At 48.6% G+C, this 11245-nt stretch overlaps 1 protein-coding gene across 1 annotated transcript; it reads left to right on the top strand.

Moving 5' to 3' along the window:
• Positions 1-331: 331 nt before the first annotated feature.
• Prss16 (serine protease 16) lies at positions 332-9276 on the top strand. Its single transcript, XM_055596965.1, has 12 exons — positions 332-398; positions 472-638; positions 1398-1497; positions 1627-1756; positions 2883-3006; positions 3168-3245; positions 3328-3375; positions 3700-3990; positions 4668-4809; positions 6602-6781; positions 6856-7001; positions 7112-9276. Exons 1-12 carry the CDS (start codon positions 332-334, stop codon positions 7160-7162), a joined length of 1524 nt encoding a protein of 507 aa, XP_055452940.1. The 3' UTR covers positions 7163-9276.
• The last annotated feature ends 1969 nt before the right edge of the window (positions 9277-11245 follow it).

Below are 11245 nucleotides of genomic sequence, written 5' to 3'. Positions count from 1 at the left end.
GGGAGACACTGGAATTGGGTAAAGCAGGAATGGGGAATAGGAAATCAACAGGAAAAAAGCTGACCGTGGCAAGGAGGAAGCTGAGATGGAGAGGCCAGAGAAAAAGAAAGCAAGGTGCAGAGAATATTGCCGTGTCAGCCATCCACTACTGACTCTGGCGTCTGGCTATGCTTTAGTGGTTACTACAGACGCCTAACCTGCCCAGAGAGGCACCCCAAAAGAAACATGAGCTTCTCATTAACGACAAAGCCCAACCCTGGAGACATAATATAAGTGTTCAGTGACGGGGAGAGTAGAGTGCCTGGAACCCTTACACAGAGTACTGGAAAGGATGGCGGTCAAGGCTCCATGGTTGGGTTTCTTGTTTCTGGTTTCCCTCTGGGGGCTGTCATCTCCAGGTAAGGTGGGTTGAAGGTCAAGTAGGGAGACCTGTAGGGTCCAGCCCAACTCTCACACCTTCCTGTTTCACAGCCCTGCTCCTCAGGCGCCTGAGAGAACACATTCAGAAGTCCCAGGAGAGCTCTAGCCTGCACCTAGGCATTGGCCTAAGTCAGGGTCCTGCGGCTGTCCCCAAACAAGGATGGTTAGAGCAGCCACTGGATCCCTTCAATGCATCTGACAGGCGAACCTTCCTGCAGGTGAGGTCACTGTCCACTGTGCTCTCTTGTCAGCCAACTTAGTCTGCACCTCCTCGGGGTCCCCCCACCCCCACCCCATGCTTTCTAACCTACCCAGCTCACCCGAAAGCTCAGAATTTGAGAGGTGAAGACAGGAGGATCGGGAGTTCAATGTCATGCTGGGCTGCAAAATGAGTTGGAGTTCTGTGCCATGACATAAAACTGTCTCACAGAGAAAAAAAAAAAAAAAAGAAAATAGAAAAGAAAAAAACAAGCAGCAGATTTTAACATGTAGCAGAAGAATTCTAAACTAGCCTTGAAATCAATAGTAACAGCAGGTGTTAGAAAACCACACGAAGAAATAAATAAATTTACCCTATTTCATTTGCTTCGTCTGTATATAATCGGCAAAGGTTGTCCCACTATTCCTAAACCTAGTCACTACTTATTCTATGATTACTGCTTCACAAAATAGCAGAGGTCTACCATGCACTAACCACTTCCCTCTTTCCTGAGGATTCAAAAATACAAACACAAATAAGAGCTTTTTTTTTTTTTTTTTTTTTTTTTTAGGAAAATACTTTTATTGAGCACACTGCAAAAGCGCAGCAAGCTGGGCCGTAACTAGAGTGCTCACCTCTGCACCCCAGGGGCCCAAAATCTGGGCCCAGCTAAAACAACATTGAGTAGATGGGTAAATTCTTAGAGAAAAGGCTGGAGTGGAGGAGGAAGAGCGTCAGGATGCTCACTGACCTTTCTTCTCTCTCACCCCACTCCTAGCGGTACTGGGTGAATGATCAACACAGAGCTGGCCAAGATGCACCAGTATTTCTACACATAGGCGGCGAGGGCAGCCTTGGGCCTGGCTCAGTGATGGCAGGTACGAAGCAAGGTTTGGGGAGCTGGTGTTGAGCAGGAAGAGGAACTGTGGAGGACAATATTGTGAGACCTGAGAAGCTCCATAGCTCATACTCAACTCATCCACCTCCCTACCGTGTGCTCTTCACAGGGCATCCTGCAGCACTGGCCCCTGCCTTGGGGGCCCTGGTGATAAGCCTGGAACACAGATTCTATGGTCTGAGTATGCCTGCTGGGGGCCTGGACATGGCCCAGCTTCACTATTTGTCCAGCCGCCATGCGTGAGTGGGGATAGAGGAGTTTGGGATTCTAGGGCTAGAATGCTGTGTCAGCGTCTCCCCAGTTGTGCCTCTGCTACTGCCTGAGCCTCTGGCGTCCCCTTTCCTCCTTTGTGTCTCATAGTCTCTTAATCTTTCTCCTGTCATCCCTAACTTCATTCCTCCCTGCCCTCCATTCTGGTCTTTCTGCCTGAAGAACGCTAAAGCTCTCACTGCAGACTACTGTTCCAGACCACGAGAATTTCTTAGCAACGTCATAGCCATATCCTCTGTGACTGCCCTTGACTTCCATATAGAAAACAGAAGTTGGATCATGACCCTTCTGGCTCATTCCTTAGACCCCTCTGCTGCTCAGAAGTCTGTAGAAGCCTCAAGGTTTCCCAGTTAAGTCACACTCAAGTCTGTAGGAGCCACACATCTTCCCAGTTAACTCACACAGTGTGGCTGAGCTACTCCAATTCTTGCTTCACTGACAGAGACTCTTCCATCTTCAAGGAAACTGGCCTTCTCCAAGATATTTGTATGTCTCTCTCCTTCCTGTGCACCTCACAGGAAGGAGGTGTTACTAATCCCTACCATCACTTTTTCCAACCTCTCACCCGCTTTAATGCTCTAAACCATTCTTATCTCTTCCTTTCCAGCTTGGTACCTCTTTTCCTCTATTGGTCTCCCAAACTGTCCCTTCCTTGTTTCCATCTCTCTCAGTCTCTCCACCTCAGTTTTCTCCGTATACTCGATTGGCTTCGAATGGCAGCTACACGGCACTGACTGAGAACCACCTCAGAAAAGCTGAGGAAAAGAAAGAATGTCATTTAGGCCAGTAACTTTCTCTTTTCTCTTTGGATTTCTCCCAGTCCCCAGTTCCTTAGCCCATCCTGCCTATAACCCCTCTTCTTCTGGGGCGCCCTCCTTGACTGCCTCTGGCTTCTTTTTATTTTTGTTAAATTTTCACTCTAACGTGCTCGGTGCTAGGACGCTTTTCCGTTCTCACCGAAAACGGGTGGGCTTTGTCCACTGGCCTAGGCAGTGAGCCTCATCTGAGGGAACTTGGGCCCAGCTTAGGTTTTGGTACCAGTCTGCACAGTGGTCCTCAGGGGTTGTAGGGTTCGACTTCGTCGCTCCTTTGCAGGTTGGCTGACGTGGCCTCTGCCCTTCAGGCGCTTTCCCGCCTCCTCAATGTGTCTTCCTCCAGCCCTTGGATCTGCTTCGGAGGCTCCTACGCTGGTTCGCTGGCGACCTGGACCCGGCTGAAGGTCCCCCAAACCTCTCGGGTGGGAGGGTTGGGGAGGTCGGTCCAAGGGTAGGGGGACGTGCTCCCGCGCCCCTCTCTACCCACGAGTGTCACTGGGGCCAAAGAGGGAGTCCAGGCTAGGGCACCTCTCCCGGTCCCAGACTGACGCCCCTCCTCTCGCAGTTCCCCCATCTCGTCTTCGCCGCCGTCGCCTCCTCCGCGCCGCTGCGTGCGGTAGTGGACTTCGCTGCCTACAACCGGGTAAGAGGTCGGCTCCAGGGGGCTGGGAGGGGGGACAACGCCCAAACCTGCGCTTTCCCGACGCACCTCCCGCACCCCGCAGGTGGTGGCCAGAAGCCTGACGCGAGCTGCCATAGGGGGGTCACAGCAGGTAGGCGGAACCTGGGGCGTGCAGGAGAGAGAGGGAAAGCCTGGCTAGAACGGGCGGCAGACTTAGGGCAGGCAGCCCGGCCGCAGAAGGCCTTAGCCCGGGGGTGCAGCTAGGTTTTGGAAGCTGCAGGACCTGAAAGCCAGGCGAGGCATCCTGAGTGGAGACGTCCTGTCCGGGGTGGGGGTGGGAGATGGGGTGGTCGAAGAGGAGGGGAGGGAAAATTCAGAGAGGGCGGGAACCAGGCCTGGGAACCGCCCCCGAGAGGAAGGGAAAATTAAGACGCCCGTCCCCTCCCCGCGAACGTCCCCCTTTTATTTCCAAAAGTGCCTGGCGGCGGCCTCCGCAGCCTTCGCGGAGGTGGAGCGGCTGCTGCGCTCAGGCCCGGCATCTCAGGCGGTGCTCCGGGAAGAACTGGGCGCCTGCGGGTCCCTGCACCTCACCGAAGACCAGGCCGAGCTGCTGGGGGCGTTGCAGGCGCTGGTGGGGGGCGCCGTGCAGTACGACGGGCAGGCGGGAGCGCCGCTAAGCGTGCGCCAGCTCTGCGGACTCCTCCTCGGGAACGGGGGCAACGGCAGTCACTCCACGCCCTACCTCGGGCTCCGCCGAGCGGCGCAGGTAGGCCGGAAGCTAGCGTACCGACGCGGCGCCTCCAACTCTGCTGGGCTCCGACAATCGAAACCTTCCTCTTAGCCTTAAATTTCTTACCTGTAAAATAAGGCTTGGACACCTCACCCGGCTGATGGTAAAATCAGCTTATTAAGCAACCAGGTGCTAAAAACGCAGAACACAAACATTAGAGACCATGATTACTCTCCCTTCCGTCTTGTTATGTGGTCTTGCCAACAGCAGTGTGTGGCATATTCAAATGCAGAACAGTATTTAAGACCGAAAGGTGGGGAGCTCTGGAATCATAGTTCTAGGGTTTCCGCGTCGTCCCCCCCCCCCCAACTCCTGTTCTACAGTTACAATTCCGCCATCACTTTTCTTGCTCTAATTCTGGACCGAGTTCTTTAAGAACAACTCACAAAACGTATTTTATTGACAGGCACATACAGAGGAGCAAACAGGTAGACGGATTGACTTTTGCCTGGGCTTGATTGACCTTGGACATTAAGTTACAGGGACCTCCTCTGGTGGATTCCCACTGACTTCTGACACCCAGAAAAACCTCAGGAACTCACCCTTCTCCTCAGTCTTGACCCTTAGTCCTACTCTAGGCCTGTAGCCCTGGCTTGCTGGGAGACGAGGAGCAATTTGGCTACCTATGTATGCAAGTACGTTTTGTTTTCTAGATAGTCTTGCGCAGCATGGGCCAGAAGTGTTTAAGCTTTTCCAGAGCGGAGACGGTGGCACAGCTCAGAAACACCGCACCTCAGGTGTCTGGCGTGGGGGACCGGCAATGGTTGTACCAGACATGCACCGAGTTCGGCTTCTGTGAGTGACCCGCCTAACCCCCAAACCAAAGCATCTTACAGATGGGCTGAACTCATGGTCACAACTGACCAGTCTCTGAGGCCTTGTGTAACCCCAAAGGCGTCTGGCTGGAGAGGGTCAACAGGCACCTGGGGTGACATCCACGCCGAGGAGGCCTCAGCATGAGTGCCCCCTTCTTCCCTGTGCTCCCTGTATTTTATCCCAGAACGGCTCCTGCCTTGCTCAGTCACTGGGCTAGAAACTTAATCCAGATTCCTCCTTGCTGTTGTCCAGATGTCCTGTCGAGCACTGAGTCTTGCCCACTTTGCAACCTGAACGGTTTTTTTCAGTCTTCCCCCTCTTATTCTGTGGTCCTGCAAGAGGCCCCCTACACACTGCTGCCTGGACCCCAGGCCTCTTCCGGTGTCTATGTTTGGACTTCACCTGTGCAGTCTGACTTCTCTGCCAAAGCCAGGGAAATCGTCCTAAATATGGGATTGCGCTTCAGTGACCCAGGGTTGGAGTTACTGGACGAAATACACCTCGATAAATCTGAACTACAGCAAAAAAAAAACAAAAACAAAAAACTAACGCAGATAAAAACTCAAACATCACATGTAAATAAGTAGTGGGGGTTTTGTGTATCTATGAATACAGGTATCTTGTATCATGTGTCAAATCTGGTCATCCTACCTCAGAGTTAAGCCTTTGTTTTCTTTTGGGGCATAGAGGTTTACCATGTAGGCCAGGTTTCCCTTCAACTCACAGCAGTCCTCCTGCTTCAGCCTGAGTGCTGATATGACAGGCATATGCCACCATACCCGGTTCAGAATTAAAATTTAAATCTTTCTAGACTTAGAAGACAAGTGAGGTAAAGTGTTCCAATTCCATTTCCTGTCTGTGTGCTGTTGGACAGACTTAGGCAAGTCCCTAACTGTTACTGGCCAGTTTCCATATCTATATGGAACAACAGTACTTTTCTTACTGCTGTTATTCCACAGCTTTGAGTATTTGGGGCTGCTCGATACACCAGCTTAGGAATTTGACACCTTCTGTTCAGGGTACGAGAATGATCCGTTTCCCCTCTCGTACAGAATGCTCTTTTAGTCTCGCCACAAGACACTCTTCCCCAACACCTTCCATCATCCCTCATGACAAAAACCTTCGTCCCCTTGTTATTCTGTGTCCTTTACTGTATTCTAACCTGTCATTCACACACACACACACACACACACACACACACACACACACACACAATCTCTCTTTCTGATCACTATAGCAGCAGAGCATGGAGCTTCTTTGGTTGCCACTTTCTGCCCAGTATTGCCTTAACATATGTCTGCGTACGTTGTAGGTGGTCAGCAAATGGTGAAGGAAGGAAGGAATTCGTGTCAGGCCAAGGGAATCAGATTTACCCAGAACACTGTGAGCTATGGGTTTTAATCAGGGGAGACATGATCCTCATTGAGAGCTAGTCATTCCAGAGTCTCCCTTCCCTATAAACCTTAGCACTGCCTCTTTTCCCTGTTGGTTATTGCTTTTAGTTTGTCTCACCCATCCTACCTCTTCATGTTCTTGTTCTTTGCAGGTTGCCCTCCTTGAGCCCGTTGTGCTCTCACTAGGAGCCTCACCCACTGGCCTTTTCCATCACAGCCCTAGTCACTGGGGATGTTATCTGGGATGTGTAGGATCTGTTTGGCAGAACTGTGAACTCATGGAGGGCACGACTGTGGGGCGTCCTATAAATTGGTTGGAGGAAAGCAGGACCTGGCTATATGTATTCTCCACACTTAGGGGTGTTCTCTTTCCACAGATGTCACCTGTGAGAGTCCTCAGTGTCCTTTTACCCAGCTCCCAGCACTGCCCTTCCAGCTAGAGCTGTGTGAACAAGTGTTTGGTATCTCAGCTGCATCGGTTGCCCAGGCTGTGGCCCAGACAAATTCCTATTATGGTGGCCAGACCCCCGGAGCCAGCCAAGTACTGTTCGTTAATGGTGAGTATGCCGCCAGAACCTGGCTTTACAACGCTGTAACCCCAGCTCAACACCATCGTCTCCTTTCTTTCCAGGGGACACAGATCCCTGGCACGTACTGAGTGTAACACAGAACTTAGGACCCTCTGAGCCAGTCCTTCTCATTCCTAGTGCCTCCCACTGTTTGGATATGGCACCTACGAGGCCTTCAGATTCTCCCAGCCTCTGCCTGGGACGCCAGGTGAGAGAAAAGGCCCTGGGTATTTTGTGTTATCATTTACAAACTTATTTGCATGATCCTTCTTTTTACCACTGTGGAATCTGACTTCCAGAATGCTCCCTTCTTCACAGAGAATCTTCCAGCAGTTACAGGTCTGGCTCAAGGAGATAAAAAAGAGCTAGAATTGATGTAGGATCTAAACCCAGCCCTTCACCAGCCACATTATGGCAACTGCATCTTGGCATTCTTCTTCACTGTACAAAAGAAAGCAGCTGGCTTGGAAGGAGGAAGTTCCCAGACTTAAGAGTCAGCGCTTGCTCTACGTACCTGTTCTCCAATCATCCCCATTGCCAACTACAAGTGCTTTGTCACAGACCAGTGTAAAAGCAGGCAAAGGATCACTGTTCTTTGTTGGTATTCTGTATGGTAAATGTCAGGGAAATGTGGCTGCCCATGCTTGAGCCTTCTCCCAGATCAGAAATCTGGCTTCTGGACTGGGCACCTGCTGCCCATGATCTCCACATCCTGACTGATTCTGCCAAGTCTTAGTCTGTGATGGTGAACCTTCATTGTGAGCTTCTTTGTTACCTGGATTTAGAATCACCATAGAAACATAACTCTGCACTGTCTCATCTCTGTGGTCCCAGGTGAATAAGAAAGGAAAGCTGAGTGCCAGCATTCGTTTCTCTCTGCTTCCTCTCTGTGGGCATGGTGTGACCAGCTGTCTCCTGCCCCTACCACCATACCTCTGTGACTGTGCGCCAATGCACTAAAGCAAACCCTGCCTTCCTTAAATGTTTCTCGTCAGTTTTTTTTGGTCACAGCAGCAGGAAGAGAAACTAATACAGTCTGTTTTTTTCCCTGTGTGTTTCAGCCTGGAGGAAACACCTGCACGACACTTCCCTTCCCCTGGCTCTCTTTTGGTCTTCCTTTTAGCATCTTCACCCCCTCCCCCTCCCCACCATCACTCTCCAGTACTTCTAGCTTTCCGCATGGAATGTCTTGAGTTCTGATGCATCACCCTGATTTTCTAAGTTTCCTTTTGGGGGTTGATCCTAGTGCTACACTCAGGTTGTACCACAGCTCACACCTCTGGGCACCTGCCACCAGCTGTAAGGAGCCCTTCAGGAGAGTGACAGTGTCTAAGGAGCAGCCGGGAGAGAGGGAGAGCTGAAAAGAAAAGGGCCTTCCTCTAGCCCTTGCTCTGTGAGGAAGCTCAAAGCAGAGGACAAGCTGTACCACTGCGCCCTTTTAGACATTTAGATGTGCGCTGGACGCACACAGGATGCGTGCTTATCATCTGCCAAGAGTCATGCTGCCCTCCCAAAAAAGAGAATCATGCCCTTCCTGTGGAATCCTCATACTTGGGGCTTTCCTCCTGCTCTGCTGGGTGTGCCTTTGAATATCTTCTGCAAAGTTCCTTTGAGATTGACACCTGGATGGGTTGGCAGCTGACCTACCTTCTCCCCTCAAGCATTCTCAGAGCTGCTGGAGAGGGCTTTTCCCATTGGAGGGCTTTAAAAGTAACAATCTCTTGGCAGTGACATTTTATATATCATATCAAAAGCTTTAAAAAACATGAAATTAAAAATCTCAAGCATAGCCCTCCCTCCTTTCCTTAGAGGGTGTCACTCTCCCAGAGTTGCAAAAAGAAGAATTTAATGAAACCACATCAACTGAAAAACTTCTGTAGAGCAAAGGAAATATCAAAATTGATAGGCTGTCCCGGGGGAGTTGGAGAAAGCATATACTAGTCCTGTGTGAGATAAGGGACTAATATAAAAAAAACATGAGGAACTCACATAGCTCAGCAACAAAAGTAATAATAAAATGGGCAAAGTGCTGGACTCAGAAAAATGAGGCAGAAGAAGAGTGACCTGACCACCAACTTGAGCTCCACAGTGAAAAATCTGTCTCAAAAATAAATAAATAAATAAAAATAACATGCAACCATAGAAACCTGACTTAACATTTTTCCAAAGGAAGCCTAAGAGTGGCCGACAGGTATATGAAACCATTCTCACTATTATTAATCATCAGAGAAAGCAAAGCAAAACCAGAGGAGGCGGCATGTACCTCTGCTGGGATGGTTGTTGTTACCAAAGTACAAGAGAAAGCAAGTGTTGGTGAAAGTGTGGAGAAAAGGGAGCTTTACACCTTGTTGTGTGGATTGTAATAGAAAACACTGTGGAAAAGAAGACAGAGGAACCTAAAAAACCATGTGGCCCAGCAATCCCTTTATTGTGCATATTTACAAAGGAAATGAAATTCAAGCCTTAAAAGCTGGCAAAGGAAGCAATCCAAATCAGTATCCTTCCTCCAACCTTTGCTGTTAGGACTTGGCTCCTCCCAGTGTCTGGGACAGGAGCACCCACCCCACCAATACCCACAAAGTCTTCCAGCCCATGGACAGTAGTGGGACAGGCTGCACTCCTAGGAAGGCCACCAACTATTGACCTCTTCTATCTCAGAGGTTGGGGACTGGTGTGAAGCAGTAAGAATTTTGTTGCTGAGACTTTACAGATTTTCTCAGAGAATTGTAGAAGGATGCCATTTGTTCATGGTGTTCTGGTGTATACTGTCTGTAGAATACCGGAAGACGCAGGGTGGTAAGGAGGCAACTCAGGCAAAGTACAATGACAAAGCTGTGCATTCTAGCATAATTGTGTGTGAATGTTGCCAACTTGCCTCGATGAGAACAAAGTGTAGACACTCAAGCCATAGCTTAACCACCAAAAACATTTCTGTTGAAGAGCTGGCATGAGGCTGGGGATGGAGCTGCTTGCTACAGCTGGCTCAGCCTTGGGAAGATCCTGGGTCCCATTGCTAGCACCACAGAAAAGAACAAGATGGAGTTTCCGGAAGGTTATGGGCTCTGGTTTTGTTTATTTGTTTGTTTGTTTGGTTTTTTTTTTCCTTTGGTTCTTTTTGTTTGTTTAGAATTCAGTAATGAATAAAATATAGGAGCCAAGAGATTTTTAAAGGGAAGGGGGAAGAAAACAGATGGTCATTGGATAGACTGACAGGATAGCAGAAAGAGGCCTACTATGGGGGAGAAGGGAGACCAATGAAAGGAGGTCAAAGAGCAATGAGGAAAGGGGGCATAAAATTCCATAATGAAACCCATTAATTTTAAAAATAAACTAAAAAAAACAAATAAAAATAAAAATGAAGAATAAATAAGATAAATAAAGAATAGGAAGAAAAAAATAGGAAGAATCAAATTCTCTGTATGTTTTTAGGAAAAACTGATTTTTGTTACATTTATTTGTTAGTGTGGTAAATGTGCTTGTGTGTGGACTACAGGCTGTGTGCGGAGAACAGTGGACAGTTTGTGGAAGCTGGTTCTCTCTCTTGACCACATGAATCCTACATGAAAGTCACCTTGTCAAGTTCAGAGGCCAGTGTTTGGCAGCCCAGAAAAACAATGCTTGTAAGCCCAGAAAAAAAAAAAAAAAAATACACTGGTCATATTTACAACTCCTGCCTCTTGCTCTCAGATCTCACAAGCACGTCGTGTGCAGGGCCCCACCGCACACAAACTAAGTGAACGCTTTAAGTTTTTACAAGAAATAGTATACAAATCGGTAGCGGTTTACATAGACCTGACTCACACACCCTCCAGAGAGCAATGCTTTTTCATTTTTGTTTCTCTGTGTCTGGTGTATTCTTTTCCTAGAAAAAGGAAAATCTAAAAGTTCATGGAACATTCAGTTATGTTTTGCTTTCTCAAACAAGCAGAATAGTTGCTGAAAATGTTTAAATACATGAGTTAAACCATTCAGAGCTAGAGAAGTGATTGGTGCCTTTGTACTACAATTTATCATAACTTAACTATGTAACGTGTATTACATGTGCTGTACGGTTTTAGAGACCATGTGACATGTCTGTGTCCCAGGCTAGTTTGGAAACTTGAAATCCTCCTGCTGTACTCTGAGTGCACACAGGCTACCAGGCTTGGCTGTTATAACTTTTAATATGCTGTGTTTTCTTTTCTCATAAAAATTATTTTGGCTGTACAAGGTGGCTCAGAGGTTTAGGGCACTTGCTGCCATCCCTGAAAACCTGAGTTTGGTCTCTAGGACACATATGGTAGAAAGAGAGCCCTCCTCCCCAAAAAAGAACTTTCCTCTGACCTTCATTTGTGCACCATAGCAGACACACACATACACAGGCACACACATAGGCACATACATTAAATAAATAGACACATGTACTTCCAGACATGGCTTGGCCAGTGCATCCATGAACTCACTACACTCACG

This window comes from Psammomys obesus, unplaced genomic scaffold (genome assembly GCF_907164565.1).
Source record: "Psammomys obesus unplaced genomic scaffold, mPsaObe1.curated_primary_1811, whole genome shotgun sequence".
NCBI classification, from domain to species: Eukaryota; Metazoa; Chordata; class Mammalia; order Rodentia; family Muridae; genus Psammomys; species Psammomys obesus.
Note: the sequence above shows the minus strand (reverse complement) of the source record. Positions and strands in the feature narration are given on the sequence as shown.